Source organism: Salminus brasiliensis, chromosome 1, assembly GCF_030463535.1.
Source record: "Salminus brasiliensis chromosome 1, fSalBra1.hap2, whole genome shotgun sequence".
Taxonomy (NCBI): Eukaryota; Metazoa; Chordata; class Actinopteri; order Characiformes; family Bryconidae; genus Salminus; species Salminus brasiliensis.
This window is the reverse complement of record NC_132878.1, coordinates 70811307-70829527: the sequence shown is the minus strand read 5'-3', so window position 1 is coordinate 70829527 and position 18221 is coordinate 70811307. Positions and strand designations below refer to the sequence as shown.

The 18221-nt window shown below is 43.0% G+C and overlaps 2 protein-coding genes across 2 annotated transcripts; both read left to right on the top strand.

Annotated features, from left to right (window-relative positions):
- The first annotated feature begins 7094 nt into the window (after positions 1-7094).
- Positions 7095-8986, top strand: LOC140535660 (zona pellucida sperm-binding protein 3-like). Its single transcript, XM_072657084.1, has 8 exons — positions 7095-7596; positions 7687-7814; positions 7897-8000; positions 8078-8255; positions 8351-8468; positions 8540-8628; positions 8706-8797; positions 8875-8986. The coding sequence occupies exons 1-8, from the start codon at positions 7120-7122 to the stop codon at positions 8943-8945; spliced, it is 1257 nt and encodes a 418-aa protein (XP_072513185.1). The 5' UTR covers positions 7095-7119; the 3' UTR covers positions 8946-8986.
- A 7094-nt stretch (positions 8987-16080) lies between these two features.
- Positions 16081-17972, top strand: LOC140535654 (zona pellucida sperm-binding protein 3-like). The gene is made up of 8 exons (XM_072657071.1): positions 16081-16582; positions 16673-16800; positions 16883-16986; positions 17064-17241; positions 17337-17454; positions 17526-17614; positions 17692-17783; positions 17861-17972. Exons 1-8 carry the CDS (start codon positions 16106-16108, stop codon positions 17929-17931), a joined length of 1257 nt encoding a protein of 418 aa, XP_072513172.1. The 5' UTR covers positions 16081-16105; the 3' UTR covers positions 17932-17972.
- Positions 17973-18221: the final 249 nt, after the last annotated feature.

Below are 18221 nucleotides of genomic sequence, written 5' to 3'. Positions count from 1 at the left end.
CTTGTTTGTGTCTTTGTAGGTGGCACAGCTGGTTTTGTTGGGTAATCTTGTCTAAAAACAACTTTGGCAGTGCTACACATGTCTTTTTGGTGGTGTGGTCAGATGGAAGCCACTTCGTAATAAAGGTCACTGTCAGGCACTTGAAACTAGCTGGCTAATGCTATCCCTATAGTAAGGCAGGGTGGTAGCAGCATCATGCTGCTGTATGTTTTTCAGTAATTGGACTAGGGTGATTAGTCCTGATCTGGGGGCAAAACTACTGCTAAGTGTACTGAGATCCTGAGGAAACCTGCTCAAGAGCCTTCCAGACGGGTGAGTTTGTCCTCACCTTCGCTGAGCGAGAAGCAAAACGGCATTGAAAGTTGTGCCGGTTCTGAAGACGATGTGACTATATGAAGAGATGACCAACATGACATCCTCCTGGCGCGTCGATGAAACCACGGTGAGCGACAGATCTGAGGGCATAGAAATTGTGGATGTTAAGGAATTTGAGGTTGAAGATGAGCAGACTGGTCAACATGAAGATGGAAAAGAAAAGGTTTCTAAAACGTGGCTGGAGAGTGAAACGGGGGAACCAAGAAAGTATAAAATGCTTTTGGAAACTATCTGTGCACGAGCTCTCAAGCCTATGATCAGAGAATAGAATGAGCAACAGTGTGAGGGGTGTAAAATGGACCACCCATCACAAAATCAACACACCTGGCTGGAAGGTGTACCTGTTCGTTTCCTAGATGTGTTAAAGTAATTCAGCCTTCTGGACGAATGCGAGACCATCCTTCGCAAAACCATGCGTTTGAGTTACCGACCAGCTGGATGGATTTGTAATGAGTATCCTTCGTCCGACTATCTTCTCAAAAATCCTTTTGAGGCGTTGATTCGTCGTTTTTTCACACTGAGGAGTTTAGTGATCAGTGTGAAGAGGCTGCTTCACCCTTTTATAGATTTCTAATAAGAGCCTGATGTTGGTGAAAAATAAAACATTGTATTATTCTGTCCATATTTATCATGTTTTTGACGTAAGTGTGTTTAACTACATTGATCAAACATATTGCATATGTTGCATTATTAATACAACATTTTTACTATGGAATTTGGCATATTTGAAAAAAAATCATGCTATATGCTTCTATATTACTTATTTTACTGTTTACCTACTTCTGAGAGAATATTTTAGTCAGGTCGAGGCATCTTTGGCAGTTAAAAATGGGACGGAAAGGCGTAGCGGGGTAGGAAACGCCATCCAGCGTCAAATTTAAAGATTCTTTGTCAAAGTGATGAAAATGAAAAGGGTTGTGAGTGTAAGACCCGCTAAAGGCCGAATCCCAAAGCTACACATTTAGACACTTGTCCCAGAAACAGATGATCCTGACTGGGTCCGCGCTTACCGGCGCGAGCACTGACCAGTTTAAGGGTCACACGTTCCAGCGAATAATTGGCGTTTGAACTCATCAGTGCGGAGGCATGAGAGAGTTTCACGCCCGTCGAGACGATGGATGCGTAGTTTATAGTCGGGGTTTTTGATCATCAAATAGCTCAGTTAAGTGTGTGTATGCATTTAAACCATGGTTGAGACAGGACACAAGTTTGTCAATGACAACATTGAAAGTTTCGATCTGAAACTTGTCCTTTCCGTTAAATGCTACACCTGGCTCTGCATCATCAGACATAATTTTACGCTTCTTTGTATGCTGGAGGTCATGCCTGTACTCTTGGGAGACAGCAGTGGTGACACTAAAAGCTGCCCCTTCAAACACCTCAAAGTTATCTCTCCATGCTGCCACAAAGTCTCGCTGTACATATGTCAATATCATCAAAAATCGACTTGGCTTGGTCGGTAGTGGTACTGGGCCATAAAGCAGGGTCGTTGACCGTTTCACACCAGGAGTTGGGGTCCTTGCCCTCCTCATTTGAAAAAACGACACTCACACGATGCAGCTGGCTGGTCTAATTGTGGGTCTAACACACCTGCAACTTTCCTTTCATGGTCTTTCTGCTGCTGGTCTGTGGTAGCCTGGCAGGGATGGCATTCCTGCTCTGCACCTGACTGGGTCTGCAAAGGTACATAGTCACTGACAGGTGACACTAAGCCAGTGGTGATCACATCTTCATTGCTAGAACTCTGATCACTGCTAACATTAGCAATACTTGTCTCACTCATATTCAGCGGTTTCTCAAAGAAGTTTGAGATCAAAGGAACGCTTTTCAGGAAATCTATCAATCTTGATTTGCTTCCTTAATCTTTTTTGCTTTTCTATTTGAGGCACCACTTTTTCGTATGTTTTCCAATAAATAATCCCCAAACCAAGCTACTACAACAAAACCACTTGCTGTTTCATCATCTGTCACCAAACCAAAATTGTTCTACTCAGTAAAATTAGCTTGCAGTTCTGTTGTATGAAAAGGCACTTTACCTTTCATGCATTCCTTCAGAGCTAGAGTGACCACTGGACTCTTTACTGTTGTTTACTTGTCTAAGGGGAAACATGAAACTGGTCAAATGGCTTGTTGTTTTCACATAAGTGAAATCACACCCTTGGCCAAATTTACTTCATTTAATCGGTGTCAAAGATAGCATTCATCAGACAAATTGCTTGTCTTAAATTTAAATAATTGCAAAATTGCTAAATTAATTTGTGTCTCTGCGCTTAAGAGAAACTGAACATAACAATTTTGAAACAATACAAATTCAGAAACATTAAGTAAGGGCCTGAATCGCATATTTGCAACAAAATGTCTGTTATGAAATATGGTAGCTTGCCTGGCAATTTGTAGGTCCCTAGAAAGTCAAGGAACCATGGTAAACGACTTCTATGGAAACCAAGGGCCCCATAGCAGGGTATGCCCTGCTCTTCTCTAGGGCCCCCTGGTAGGGGCTCTCATAACCAGGGCCCTCTAAAAATATGCCCCCCTCTTTCCTAGGACCCCTAATAGCCAGAAGTCGAAGTCAGAGCAGTGCCACAACGCCTCATCCATTTTCATAAGGGGCAAGAAAGCATGGCTAGTGCCCAAAAACATAGCTAGGGGCCCCAAGAGGCCCTGGTGTCAAAGTCCCTAATAGTCAGAGGATCCTTAAAATGGAGGGCCCTCGGAAATAAAAATATATTGTCTCATAAATGTTGATAGGCATCGCAAAATGTTTTGGGCCAGGGCCCCCCGGGCCCCCTGACCTCAAGGGCCCCTGGGCGCTGGCCCCACTGGCTCGGTCAGTAATCCAGCCATGAGTTCGACCTATGCCCACCGAGCCGTCATGGAGTGTTTGGTGAATTGTTTAAAGTAATTTGATTAGAATGGATACTGTGGGACATATGGACGACGCTGACCCCACTGGAGAGAACCAGGGCCTGGCGTGGAGGAGCGAATTCAGCGAACGGAGCCGGATTTTTTTAACTGCTGTGACACGCACACAGCGACTTTGGATTTCAGGAAAAATCAGGAAAAATTCAGTGGACTTGAGAGTTAAACTGGTGCGTAATAAAAACTAATTTGTTTTGACGTTGTCCGATAGTGGTTGGTGTGGCACAACAGATAACACCACCACCTACCATTGCGTTACAGCAACATCATGTGGGAGACCAGGGTTCGATTGCCGGTCTGGGTGACTATGCTGCGCTACACCAATAAGAGTCCTTGGGCCAGACTCCTAACACTACATTGGCCCACCTCTGTAATAGCAGTAACCTTGTAAGTCGCTCTGGATAAGAGCGTCAGCTAAATGCCATAAATGTAAATGTAAAACCCCGGCTATAAACTAAGCATCCTGTCCACTCTGCTACAAGTCATCATCTCCACAGGCGTGAAACTCTCTCATGCCTCCGCACTGATGAGTTCAAACACCAAGTATCTGCTGGAACGTGTGACCCTTAAACTGATCAGTGCACGCGCCGGTAACCGCGGATCATTTGTTTCTGGGACAAGTGTCTAAATGTGTAGCTTTTGAAATTGGCCTTTAGCGGGTCTTACACTCGCAACCCATTTCATTTTAATCACTTCGAATCGAATCTTTAAATTTGACAGTGGATGGCTTTTCCTACCTCGCTACGCCTTTCCGTTCCGTTTTTAACCGCCAAAGATACCTCGACCTGACTTAAATATTCTTTCAAGTTAGTGAGAAATAAAATAAGTTAAAAGATTTTTTTTTTTAAAAAGGTAACATATGTTGTATTAATAATACAAAACACGCTATATGTTTAATCAATGTAGTTAAACACATTTACGTCAGAAACCTGATAAACATGGATGGGAAAAAAGTTTTTTTTGGTCTACATCTATATATATACAAACCGGATTCCAAAAAAGTTGGGACACTAAACAAATTGTGAATAAAAACTGAATGCAATGGTGTGGAGGTGGCAAATGTCAATATTTTATTCGTAATAGAACATAGATGACAGATCAAAAGTTTAATCTGAGTAAATGTAACATTTTAAAGGAGAAATATGTTGATTCAAAATTTCATGGCGTCAACAAATCCCCAAAAAGTTGGGACAAGGCCATTTTTCCCACTGTGTGGCATCCCCCCTTCTTCTTACAACACTCAACAGACATCTGGGTACAGAGGAGACCAGTTTCTCAAGTTTAGAAATAGGAATGCTCTCCCATTCATGTCTGATACAGGCCTCTAACTTTTCAATCGTCTTGGGCCTTCTTTGTCGCACCTTCCTCTTTATGATGCGCCAAATGTTCTCTATAGGTGAAAGATCTGGACTGCAGGCTGGCCATTTCAGTACCCGGATCCTTCTCCTACGTAGCCATGATGTTGTGATTGCTGCAGAATGTGGTCTGGTATTATCTTGTTGAAAAATGCAGGGTCTGAAAGAGATGACGTCTAGATGGGAGCATATGTTGTTCTAGAACCTGAACATAGTTCTCTGCATTAATGGTGCCTTTCCAGACATGTAAGCTGCCCATGCCACAAGCACTCATGCAACCCCATACCATCAGTGATGCAGGCTTCTGAACGGAGCGTTGATTTGGGTTATCCTTATCCTCTCTGGTCCGGATGACATGGCGTCCTAGTGTTCCATAAAGAACTTCAAATCGTGACTCATCTGACCACAGAACAGTCTTCCATTTTGCCACACTCCATTTTAAAAGACCCCTGGCCCAGTGCAAACGTCTGAGCTTGTGGAGCTTGCTTAGAAATGGCTTCATCTTTGCACTGTAGAGTTTCAGCTGGCAACGGCAGATGGCACGGTGGATTGTGTTCACTGACAATGATTTCTGGAAGTATTCCTGAGCCCATTCTGTTATTTCCTTGACAGTGGCATTCCTGTTTGAGGTGCAGTGACGTTTAAGGGCCCGGAGATCACAAGCATCCAGTAGAGTTTTACGGCCTTGACCCTTACGCACAGCGATTGTTCCAGATTCTGTGAATCTTTTGATGATGTTAAGCATGGTTGATGATGATAACTTAAAAGTCTTTGCTATTTTACGCTGGGTAACTCCATTCTGGTATTGCTGCACAATGGTAGAATGGTAGAATTGGTGATCCTCTTACCATCGTGGCTTCAGAGAGACACTGACACTCTGAGAAGCTCTTTTTATACCCAATCATGTTGTCAATTGACCTAATTGGACTACTGCAAAGGTCCTGAAGCTCTGCAATAAGAATTATAACAGTGTTCTTGTGTGAAGTAGCAGATTTTCACATTTGATGGTACGTCCAATTACCTTAATGGTGCATGTTGTGGCTTGTTTTTAATAAAATGCTTCTACAAGGGCAACCCTAAACTTATTTTTGCTTGTTTTAGTGTTTTGAAGTGTGATGTTTAAAGTAAATTCTGAGGTGGAAATGCTGGCTGGATTTGGAAAATCTTAATTTCTCTGGATATTGAATGTCCCACATCACTAAATGTATCAGCATTGCAGCAATGTCTCATCTATCTCTGGTTATCTTCATTGACTGATAAAAACGTGATGATGATGCAGCAAAACCGACTAAAATGCACCTACAGAACTCACTTAAACAATTGGCATCAAAACTGAACAAACTTGTGGCGTGAGGGCGTGCACCAGAAGCAGGGTGCACAGGTGTGAATTATCACAACAAATATTTCAATGGTTTTAAACAATTATTAATTATTAATTACAGAACAGAAGCTCAGCTCTGTGTAAGTTTCACAGGAAATGAAGTGTTCAGATTAACTAACAGCAGTGTGTGATTAACTGCCTGACTAGAAACTGCTTGATTAAAAATGATCGATTTTTCTATTAAAAGGTAGTAAGCAGAAGTAAAACCTTTTAAGTGACAGAAATACTCAAGCACATATCCTTCAGAAATTTACTTGCGTACAATCCTTTGATACTTGCCACCTCTGATGTGATACACGTTGTGGTTATACCGCCCAGCCCTACTCTACCTTTGACTGCACACCTGTCCGTTGGGGTCTCCTGTTACCTGCATCAGATTAGTTGCTCACCCTCCATTACCAATTACATTGTTTGAAGTTTAAATAGTTTAAATACATCTTATAATAGCTGCTATAATTGTTAATATTATTATAATTATTATTATCTTTATTATTATTAATAAAATAATAATAATAATAATAATAACAATAATAATAATGATAATAATAATAGTAATAATAATAATAATAATAATAATAATAATAACCATTAGCATTACTTTGATTATTAACAAGGATTTAACGTTCAGCTCTGAGGGACTTTTTCCTGCACTGTAGTTTTTGGCTTGCTCACTTGGGGTTACATGTTTTATGTTATGTCACCCTTTAGCCTTAATTTGAGATTTTGTACAGCTGCTTAGTGACATCAATGATAAAAAATGAAATAATATTTACTGTCCACCAGGTGGCATAACCGAGCAAACTGTCAAAGAGCTTAATAAATCAAACCCCTTTCTCTTTAAAAAAGTTAAACAAAACAAGACCTTGTTAAATGAATCACTGGCACAAATATTACTTCAAAATCGACCAGTTTATATGAACTGCAGTTTCACCTCTGCGTACACGGTTCATCAAAATGCCTTGATTGATCACACCTGTGTCACTCACCGCTCATCAAGACTCCAATAGGGTGGAGCCACCTTTGTCTGCTTCTACATAAAAGCAGTTTCCAGACAGCGAAGGAAACAATCCTCAGCACTTTAGGTTTTCAATGATGGAGTTAAGGTGGAATGGACTTGGGGTTCTGCTGGCTCTTGTATTTGGAGTGTGTAATGCACAGTTTGGGAATCCACTAGGTGCTTGGGCTCAGCAAAGACAGCCGACTGTGCAAGGTCCCGCCTCAGGAGGGCTCTCCACTTCTCTGCAAGATCCACTGAATGTCCAGGTCAAACAAATGATGCAGGGTCCGGTAAAGAAGCTGACGTGGCATTTTCCTCAAGCTCCAGAGAAGCCTAAGCAGCCCCAAGTGCATTTTGAGCTGCGGCAGCCTACTCGTGCTTCCAGTGTAGCGGTTCATTGTGGTGAGAACATGGTGCATGTGGAGGTCAAGAAGGACTTCTTTGGAACTGGGGAGTTAATAAACCCGTCAGCTCTCACTCTTGGAGGCTGTGCTGTAGCAGGAGAAGATTCCGCTGCTCAGATTCTCATCTTGCAGTCTGAGCTGCAGAGCTGCAGGAGTGTGTTAATGGTGAGTTTGGCTCCAGCTTTTGTCTTGATGTGTCTGTAACTCCCTGAGTCTGTAATCATAATTTTTCAATCTCTGTACATCTTTATGCAGATGACTGAGGATGAACTGGTCTACACCTTTAACCTCCTCTATGCCCCAAACCCATCTGGCTCAGGCTCTGGCTCTCCAGTCCTCAGGACGATGGGTACTATGGTTGGTGTGGAGTGTCACTATCCACGGTAAGGAGCAGTTCTTGTTGGGTGTGGATGCCACTACCTGAAGTAGGAGTGTAAACTGAAACCATGTATGACTTGTTCACAGGAAGTTTAATGTGAGCAGCAATGCCCTCTTGCCTGCTTGGATACCTTATGCTGCTACTGTGACTGCTGAGGAGCGTCTGGTCTTCTTCCTTAGGCTCATGATGGGTTTGTAGTGTGATCCATTGTAGGTAGTGGGAGGCTTAAACTGTCTCTAATGATCCTTGTTTGTCCAACCCCACCAGATGACTGGCAGTTTGAGAGGCCCTCTAACCAGTATTTCCTGGGAGATTTAATCAACATTGAGGCATCTGTGATGCAGTACAACCATGTGCCTCTAAGGATTTTTGTGGACAGCTGTGTGGCCACTGCTGTGCCTGATGTGAATTCCACTCCCAGATATTCCTTTATTGAGAACTATGGGTAAGCAGCCCTCTCTGCTGACAATCCAGCTTGAGTACCTCCTTCAACTGTCTGGCCGTCCAGCTTGCTGACCTACTGTAACTTTCTACTTCTAGGTGCCTGGTGGATGCAAAGCTGACCGGCTCCAGCTCTCGATTCATGCCACGAGTTCAGGGGCACAAGCTCCAGTTTCAGCTGGAAGCCTTTGTGTTTGAACAGCAGAGAAGTGGCTTGGTAAGGAGGAGTGCAGTGATTTGCATAGCAGTTATTGGCCATGTGGGCTTATGGTCTTTGCTTCTCTGCAGATTTACTTCACATGCTTCTTGAAGGCGGCGGCTGCAGCTTCTGTCCCCACTGATGCTGTAAACAAGGCCTGTTCCTTCAGTGCTAATGGGTCAGTTGCTGTCAATGAACTGAACTGTGTAGCTTCTGAGTAGTTGATCTGGTGCCTGACCTGGGTTTGCCTCTCAGGTGGACTGCAGCAGATGAAGATGCAAGAGTTTGTAGCTGTTGTGATGCAAGCTGTGGCGTCAGGGATGTAGGACGTGTGCCTCCTGTTGCAGGCATGTGGGGTAAATCACAAATTCAGCCTGTTTCCCCAGGAGTGCTTCTAACACTTCAATCTGTTTCCTGTTTTTAGGTCCACAGTGGGAAGGAAGAGTCTCTCTTGGTCCGGTTGTGGTTGGAGAGAAGGCACCTTTCTGGCAGTGAGATGTAAATGTGACCAACCAGAATAAAGTTGCTTTTGATTACTTGTTTGTGTCTTTGTAGGTGGCACAGCTGGTTTTGTTGGGTAATCTTGTCTAAAAACAACTTTGGCAGTGCTACACATGTCTTTTTGGTGGTGTGGTCAGATGGAAGCCACTTCGTAATAAAGGTCACTGTCAGGCACTTGAAACTAGCTGGCTAATGCTATCCCTATAGTAAGGCAGGGTGGTAGCAGCATCATGCTGCTGTATGTTTTTCAGTAATTGGACTAGGGTGATTAGTCCTGATCTGGGGGCAAAACTACTGCTAAGTGTACTGAGATCCTGAGGAAACCTGCTCAAGAGCCTTCCAGACGGGTGAGTTTGTCCTCACCTTCGCTAAGCGAGAAGCAAAACGGCATTGAAAGTTGTGCCGGTTCTGAAGACGATGTGACTATATGAAGAGATGACCAACATGACATCCTCCTGGCGCGTCGATGAAACCACGGTGAGCGACAGATCTGAGGGCATAGAAATTGTGGATGTTAAGGAATTTGAGGTTGAAGATGAGCAGACTGGTCAACATGAAGATGGAAAAGAAAAGGTTTCTAAAACGTGGCTGGAGAGTGAAACGGGGGAACCAAGAAAGTATAAAATGCTTTTGGAAACTATCTGCGCACGAGCTCTCAAGCCTATGATCAGAGAATAGAATGAGCAACAGTGTGAGGGGTGTAAAATGGACCACCCATCACAAAATCAACACACCTGGCTGGAAGGTGTACCTGTTCGTTTCCTAGATGTGTTAAAGTAATTCAGCCTTCTGGACGAATGCGAGACCATCCTTCGCAAAACCATGCGTTTGAGTTACCGACCAGCTGGATGGATTTGTAATGAGTATCCTTCGTCCGACTATCTTCTCAAAAATCCTTTTGAGGCGTTGATTCGTCGTTTTTTCACACTGAGGAGTTTAGTGATCAGTGTGAAGAGGCTGCTTCACCCTTTTATAGATTTCTAATAAGAGCCTGATGTTGGTGAAAAATAAAACATTGTATTATTCTGTCCATATTTATCATGTTTTTGACGTAAGTGTGTTTAACTACATTGATCAAACATATTGCATATGTTGCATTATTAATACAACATTTTTACTATGGAATTTGGCATATTTGAAAAAAAATCATGCTATATGCTTCTATATTACTTATTTTACTGTTTACCTACTTCTGAGAGAATATTTTAGTCAGGTCGAGGCATCTTTGGCAGTTAAAAATGGGACGGAAAGGCGTAGCGGGGTAGGAAACGCCATCCAGCGTCAAATTTAAAGATTCTTTGTCAAAGTGATGAAAATGAAAAGGGTTGTGAGTGTAAGACCCGCTAAAGGCCGAATCCCAAAGCTACACATTTAGACACTTGTCCCAGAAACAGATGATCCTGACTGGGTCCGCGCTTACCGGCGCGAGCACTGACCAGTTTAAGGGTCACACGTTCCAGCGAATAATTGGCGTTTGAACTCATCAGTGCGGAGGCATGAGAGAGTTTCACGCCCGTCGAGACGACGGATGCGTAGTTTATAGTCGGGGTTTTTGATCATCAAATAGCTCAGTTAAGTGTGTGTATGCATTTAAACCATGGTTGAGACAGGACACAAGTTTGTCAATGACAACATTGAAAGTTTCGATCTGAAACTTGTCCTTTCCGTTAAATGCTACACCTGGCTCTGCATCATCAGACATAATTTTACGCTTCTTTGTATGCTGGAGGTCATGCCTGTACTCTTGGGAGACAGCAGTGGTGACACTAAAAGCTGCCCCTTCAAACACCTCAAAGTTATCTCTCCATGCTGCCACAAAGTCTCGCTGTACATATGTCAATATCATCAAAAATCGACTTGGCTTGGTCGGTAGTGGTACTGGGCCATAAAGCAGGGTCGTTGACCGTTTCACACCAGGAGTTGGGGTCCTTGCCCTCCTCATTTGAAAAAACGACACTCACACGATGCAGCTGGCTGGTCTAATTGTGGGTCTAACACACCTGCAACTTTCCTTTCATGGTCTTTCTGCTGCTGGTCTGTGGTAGCCTGGCAGGGATGGCATTCCTGCTCTGCACCTGACTGGGTCTGCAAAGGTACATAGTCACTGACAGGTGACACTAAGCCAGTGGTGATCACATCTTCATTGCTAGAACTCTGATCACTGCTAACATTAGCAATACTTGTCTCACTCATATTCAGCGGTTTCTCAAAGAAGTTTGAGATCAAAGGAACGCTTTTCAGGAAATCTATCAATCTTGATTTGCTTCCTTAATCTTTTTTGCTTTTCTATTTGAGGCACCACTTTTTCGTATGTTTTCCAATAAATAATCCCCAAACCAAGCTACTACAACAAAACCACTTGCTGTTTCATCATCTGTCACCAAACCAAAATTGTTCTACTCAGTAAAATTAGCTTGCAGTTCTGTTGTATGAAAAGGCACTTTACCTTTCATGCATTCCTTCAGAGCTAGAGTGACCACTGGACTCTTTACTGTTGTTTACTTGTCTAAGGGGAAACATGAAACTGGTCAAATGGCTTGTTGTTTTCACATAAGTGAAATCACACCCTTGGCCAAATTTACTTCATTTAATCGGTGTCAAAGATAGCATTCATCAGACAAATTGCTTGTCTTAAATTTAAATAATTGCAAAATTGCTAAATTAATTTGTGTCTCTGCGCTTAAGAGAAACTGAACATAACAATTTTGAAACAATACAAATTCAGAAACATTAAGTAAGGGCCTGAATCGCATATTTGCAACAAAATGTCTGTTATGAAATATGGTAGCTTGCCTGGCAATTTGTAGGTCCCTAGAAAGTCAAGGAACCATGGTAAACGACTTCTATGGAAACCAAGGGCCCCATAGCAGGGTATGCCCTGCTCTTCTCTAGGGCCCCCTGGTAGGGGCTCTCATAACCAGGGCCCTCTAAAAATATGCCCCCCTCTTTCCTAGGACCCCTAATAGCCAGAAGTCGAAGTCAGAGCAGTGCCACAACGCCTCATCCATTTTCATAAGGGGCAAGAAAGCATGGCTAGTGCCCAAAAACATAGCTAGGGGCCCCAAGAGGCCCTGGTGTCAAAGTCCCTAATAGTCAGAGGATCCTTAAAATGGAGGGCCCTCGGAAATAAAAATATATTGTCTCATAAATGTTGATAGGCATCGCAAAATGTTTTGGGCCAGGGCCCCCCGGGCCCCCTGACCTCAAGGGCCCCTGGGCGCTGGCCCCACTGGCTCGGTCAGTAATCCAGCCATGAGTTCGACCTATGCCCACCGAGCCGTCATGGAGTGTTTGGTGAATTGTTTAAAGTAATTTGATTAGAATGGATACTGTGGGACATATGGACGACGCTGACCCCACTGGAGAGAACCAGGGCCTGGCGTGGAGGAGCGAATTCAGCGAACGGAGCCGGATTTTTTTAACTGCTGTGACACGCACACAGCGACTTTGGATTTCAGGAAAAATCAGGAAAAATTCAGTGGACTTGAGAGTTAAACTGGTGCGTAATAAAAACTAATTTGTTTTGACGTTGTCCGATAGTGGTTGGTGTGGCACAACAGATAACACCACCACCTACCATTGCGTTACAGCAACATCATGTGGGAGACCAGGGTTCGATTGCCGGTCTGGGTGACTATGCTGCGCTACACCAATAAGAGTCCTTGGGCCAGACTCCTAACACTACATTGGCCCACCTCTGTAATAGCAGTAACCTTGTAAGTCGCTCTGGATAAGAGCGTCAGCTAAATGCCATAAATGTAAATGTAAAACCCCGGCTATAAACTAAGCATCCTGTCCACTCTGCTACAAGTCATCATCTCCACAGGCGTGAAACTCTCTCATGCCTCCGCACTGATGAGTTCAAACACCAAGTATCTGCTGGAACGTGTGACCCTTAAACTGATCAGTGCACGCGCCGGTAACCGCGGATCATTTGTTTCTGGGACAAGTGTCTAAATGTGTAGCTTTTGAAATTGGCCTTTAGCGGGTCTTACACTCGCAACCCATTTCATTTTAATCACTTCGAATCGAATCTTTAAATTTGACAGTGGATGGCTTTTCCTACCTCGCTACGCCTTTCCGTTCCGTTTTTAACCGCCAAAGATACCTCGACCTGACTTAAATATTCTTTCAAGTTAGTGAGAAATAAAATAAGTTAAAAGATTTTTTTTTTTAAAAAGGTAACATATGTTGTATTAATAATACAAAACACGCTATATGTTTAATCAATGTAGTTAAACACATTTACGTCAGAAACCTGATAAACATGGATGGGAAAAAAGTTTTTTTTGGTCTACATCTATATATATACAAACCGGATTCCAAAAAAGTTGGGACACTAAACAAATTGTGAATAAAAACTGAATGCAATGGTGTGGAGGTGGCAAATGTCAATATTTTATTCGTAATAGAACATAGATGACAGATCAAAAGTTTAATCTGAGTAAATGTAACATTTTAAAGGAGAAATATGTTGATTCAAAATTTCATGGCGTCAACAAATCCCCAAAAAGTTGGGACAAGGCCATTTTTCCCACTGTGTGGCATCCCCCCTTCTTCTTACAACACTCAACAGACATCTGGGTACAGAGGAGACCAGTTTCTCAAGTTTAGAAATAGGAATGCTCTCCCATTCATGTCTGATACAGGCCTCTAACTTTTCAATCGTCTTGGGCCTTCTTTGTCGCACCTTCCTCTTTATGATGCGCCAAATGTTCTCTATAGGTGAAAGATCTGGACTGCAGGCTGGCCATTTCAGTACCCGGATCCTTCTCCTACGTAGCCATGATGTTGTGATTGCTGCAGAATGTGGTCTGGTATTATCTTGTTGAAAAATGCAGGGTCTGAAAGAGATGACGTCTAGATGGGAGCATATGTTGTTCTAGAACCTGAACATAGTTCTCTGCATTAATGGTGCCTTTCCAGACATGTAAGCTGCCCATGCCACAAGCACTCATGCAACCCCATACCATCAGTGATGCAGGCTTCTGAACGGAGCGTTGATTTGGGTTATCCTTATCCTCTCTGGTCCGGATGACATGGCGTCCTAGTGTTCCATAAAGAACTTCAAATCGTGACTCATCTGACCACAGAACAGTCTTCCATTTTGCCACACTCCATTTTAAAAGACCCCTGGCCCAGTGCAAACGTCTGAGCTTGTGGAGCTTGCTTAGAAATGGCTTCATCTTTGCACTGTAGAGTTTCAGCTGGCAACGGCAGATGGCACGGTGGATTGTGTTCACTGACAATGATTTCTGGAAGTATTCCTGAGCCCATTCTGTTATTTCCTTGACAGTGGCATTCCTGTTTGAGGTGCAGTGACGTTTAAGGGCCCGGAGATCACAAGCATCCAGTAGAGTTTTACGGCCTTGACCCTTACGCACAGCGATTGTTCCAGATTCTGTGAATCTTTTGATGATGTTAAGCATGGTTGATGATGATAACTTAAAAGTCTTTGCTATTTTACGCTGGGTAACTCCATTCTGGTATTGCTGCACAATGGTAGAATGGTAGAATTGGTGATCCTCTTACCATCGTGGCTTCAGAGAGACACTGACACTCTGAGAAGCTCTTTTTATACCCAATCATGTTGTCAATTGACCTAATTGGACTACTGCAAAGGTCCTGAAGCTCTGCAATAAGAATTATAACAGTGTTCTTGTGTGAAGTAGCAGATTTTCACATTTGATGGTACGTCCAATTACCTTAATGGTGCATGTTGTGGCTTGTTTTTAATAAAATGCTTCTACAAGGGCAACCCTAAACTTATTTTTGCTTGTTTTAGTGTTTTGAAGTGTGATGTTTAAAGTAAATTCTGAGGTGGAAATGCTGGCTGGATTTGGAAAATCTTAATTTCTCTGGATATTGAATGTCCCACATCACTAAATGTATCAGCATTGCAGCAATGTCTCATCTATCTCTGGTTATCTTCATTGACTGATAAAAACGTGATGATGATGCAGCAAAACCGACTAAAATGCACCTACAGAACTCACTTAAACAATTGGCATCAAAACTGAACAAACTTGTGGCGTGAGGGCGTGCACCAGAAGCAGGGTGCACAGGTGTGAATTATCACAACAAATATTTCAATGGTTTTAAACAATTATTAATTATTAATTACAGAACAGAAGCTCAGCTCTGTGTAAGTTTCACAGGAAATGAAGTGTTCAGATTAACTAACAGCAGTGTGTGATTAACTGCCTGACTAGAAACTGCTTGATTAAAAATGATCGATTTTTCTATTAAAAGGTAGTAAGCAGAAGTAAAACCTTTTAAGTGACAGAAATACTCAAGCACATATCCTTCAGAAATTTACTTGCGTACAATCCTTTGATACTTGCCACCTCTGATGTGATACACGTTGTGGTTATACCGCCCAGCCCTACTCTACCTTTGACTGCACACCTGTCCGTTGGGGTCTCCTGTTACCTGCATCAGATTAGTTGCTCACCCTCCATTACCAATTACATTGTTTGAAGTTTAAATAGTTTAAATACATCTTATAATAGCTGCTATAATTGTTAATATTATTATAATTATTATTATCTTTATTATTATTAATAAAATAATAATAATAATAATAATAACAATAATAATAATGATAATAATAATAGTAATAATAATAATAATAATAATAATAATAATAACCATTAGCATTACTTTGATTATTAACAAGGATTTAACGTTCAGCTCTGAGGGACTTTTTCCTGCACTGTAGTTTTTGGCTTGCTCACTTGGGGTTACATGTTTTATGTTATGTCACCCTTTAGCCTTAATTTGAGATTTTGTACAGCTGCTTAGTGACATCAATGATAAAAAATGAAATAATATTTACTGTCCACCAGGTGGCATAACCGAGCAAACTGTCAAAGAGCTTAATAAATCAAACCCCTTTCTCTTTAAAAAAGTTAAACAAAACAAGACCTTGTTAAATGAATCACTGGCACAAATATTACTTCAAAATCGACCAGTTTATATGAACTGCAGTTTCACCTCTGCGTACACGGTTCATCAAAATGCCTTGATTGATCACACCTGTGTCACTCACCGCTCATCAAGACTCCAATAGGGTGGAGCCACCTTTGTCTGCTTCTACATAAAAGCAGTTTCCAGACAGCGAAGGAAACAATCCTCAGCACTTTAGGTTTTCAATGATGGAGTTAAGGTGGAATGGACTTGGGGTTCTGCTGGCTCTTGTATTTGGAGTGTGTAATGCACAGTTTGGGAATCCACTAGGTGCTTGGGCTCAGCAAAGACAGCCGACTGTGCAAGGTCCCGCCTCAGGAGGGCTCTCCACTTCTCTGCAAGATCCACTGAATGTCCAGGTCAAACAAATGATGCAGGGTCCGGTAAAGAAGCTGACGTGGCATTTTCCTCAAGCTCCAGAGAAGCCTAAGCAGCCCCAAGTGCATTTTGAGCTGCGGCAGCCTACTCGTGCTTCCAGTGTAGCGGTTCATTGTGGTGAGAACATGGTGCATGTGGAGGTCAAGAAGGACTTCTTTGGAACTGGGGAGTTAATAAACCCGTCAGCTCTCACTCTTGGAGGCTGTGCTGTAGCAGGAGAAGATTCCGCTGCTCAGATTCTCATCTTGCAGTCTGAGCTGCAGAGCTGCAGGAGTGTGTTAATGGTGAGTTTGGCTCCAGCTTTTGTCTTGATGTGTCTGTAACTCCCTGAGTCTGTAATCATAATTTTTCAATCTCTGTACATCTTTATGCAGATGACTGAGGATGAACTGGTCTACACCTTTAACCTCCTCTATGCCCCAAACCCATCTGGCTCAGGCTCTGGCTCTCCAGTCCTCAGGACGATGGGTACTATGGTTGGTGTGGAGTGTCACTATCCACGGTAAGGAGCAGTTCTTGTTGGGTGTGGATGCCACTACCTGAAGTAGGAGTGTAAACTGAAACCATGTATGACTTGTTCACAGGAAGTTTAATGTGAGCAGCAATGCCCTCTTGCCTGCTTGGATACCTTATGCTGCTACTGTGACTGCTGAGGAGCGTCTGGTCTTCTTCCTTAGGCTCATGATGGGTTTGTAGTGTGATCCATTGTAGGTAGTGGGAGGCTTAAACTGTCTCTAATGATCCTTGTTTGTCCAACCCCACCAGATGACTGGCAGTTTGAGAGGCCCTCTAACCAGTATTTCCTGGGAGATTTAATCAACATTGAGGCATCTGTGATGCAGTACAACCATGTGCCTCTAAGGATTTTTGTGGACAGCTGTGTGGCCACTGCTGTGCCTGATGTGAATTCCACTCCCAGATATTCCTTTATTGAGAACTATGGGTAAGCAGCCCTCTCTGCTGACAATCCAGCTTGAGTACCTCCTTCAACTGTCTGGCCGTCCAGCTTGCTGACCTACTGTAACTTTCTACTTCTAGGTGCCTGGTGGATGCAAAGCTGACCGGCTCCAGCTCTCGATTCATGCCACGAGTTCAGGGGCACAAGCTCCAGTTTCAGCTGGAAGCCTTTGTGTTTGAACAGCAGAGAAGTGGCTTGGTAAGGAGGAGTGCAGTGATTTGCATAGCAGTTATTGGCCATGTGGGCTTATGGTCTTTGCTTCTCTGCAGATTTACTTCACATGCTTCTTGAAGGCGGCGGCTGCAGCTTCTGTCCCCACTGATGCTGTAAACAAGGCCTGTTCCTTCAGTGCTAATGGGTCAGTTGCTGTCAATGAACTGAACTGTGTAGCTTCTGAGTAGTTGATCTGGTGCCTGACCTGGGTTTGCCTCTCAGGTGGACTGCAGCAGATGAAGATGCAAGAGTTTGTAGCTGTTGTGATGCAAGCTGTGGCGTCAGGGATGTAGGACGTGTGCCTCCTGTTGCAGGCATGTGGGGTAAATCACAAATTCAGCCTGTTTCCCCAGGAGTGCTTCTAACACTTCAATCTGTTTCCTGTTTTTAGGTCCACAGTGGGAAGGAAGAGTCTCTCTTGGTCCGGTTGTGGTTGGAGAGAAGGCACCTTTCTGGCAGTGAGATGTAAATGTGACCAACCAGAATAAAGTTGCTTTTGATTACTTGTTTGTGTCTTTGTAGGTGGCACAGCTGGTTTTGTTGGGTAATCTTGTCTAAAAACAACTTTGGCAGTGCTACACATGTCTTTTTGGTGGTGTGGTCAGATGGAAGCCACTTCGTAATAAAGGTCACTGTCAGGCACTTGAAACTAGCTGGCTAATGCTATCCCTATAGTAAGGCAGGGTGGTAGCAGCATCATGCTGCTGTATGTTTTTCAGTAATTGGACTAGGGTGATTAGTCCTGATCTGGG

Bases quoted from the DNA above. Each gene is read 5' to 3' on its own strand.
- LOC140535660 (XM_072657084.1), top strand. From the start codon at position 7,120: ATGATGGAGTTAAGGTGGAATGGACTTGGGGTTCTGCTGGCTCTTGTA. The intron at 8,001-8,077 runs GTTTGTAGTGTG...CAACCCCACCAG, and splicing joins CTTCCTTAGGCTCATGATGG to ATGACTGGCAGTTTGAGAGG. The intron at 8,256-8,350 runs GTAAGCAGCCCT...TTCTACTTCTAG, and splicing joins TCCTTTATTGAGAACTATGG to GTGCCTGGTGGATGCAAAGC.
- LOC140535654 (XM_072657071.1), top strand. From the start codon at position 16,106: ATGATGGAGTTAAGGTGGAATGGACTTGGGGTTCTGCTGGCTCTTGTA. The intron at 17,455-17,525 runs GTAAGGAGGAGT...GCTTCTCTGCAG, and splicing joins AACAGCAGAGAAGTGGCTTG to ATTTACTTCACATGCTTCTT. The intron at 17,615-17,691 runs GTCAGTTGCTGT...TTTGCCTCTCAG, and splicing joins TGTTCCTTCAGTGCTAATGG to GTGGACTGCAGCAGATGAAG.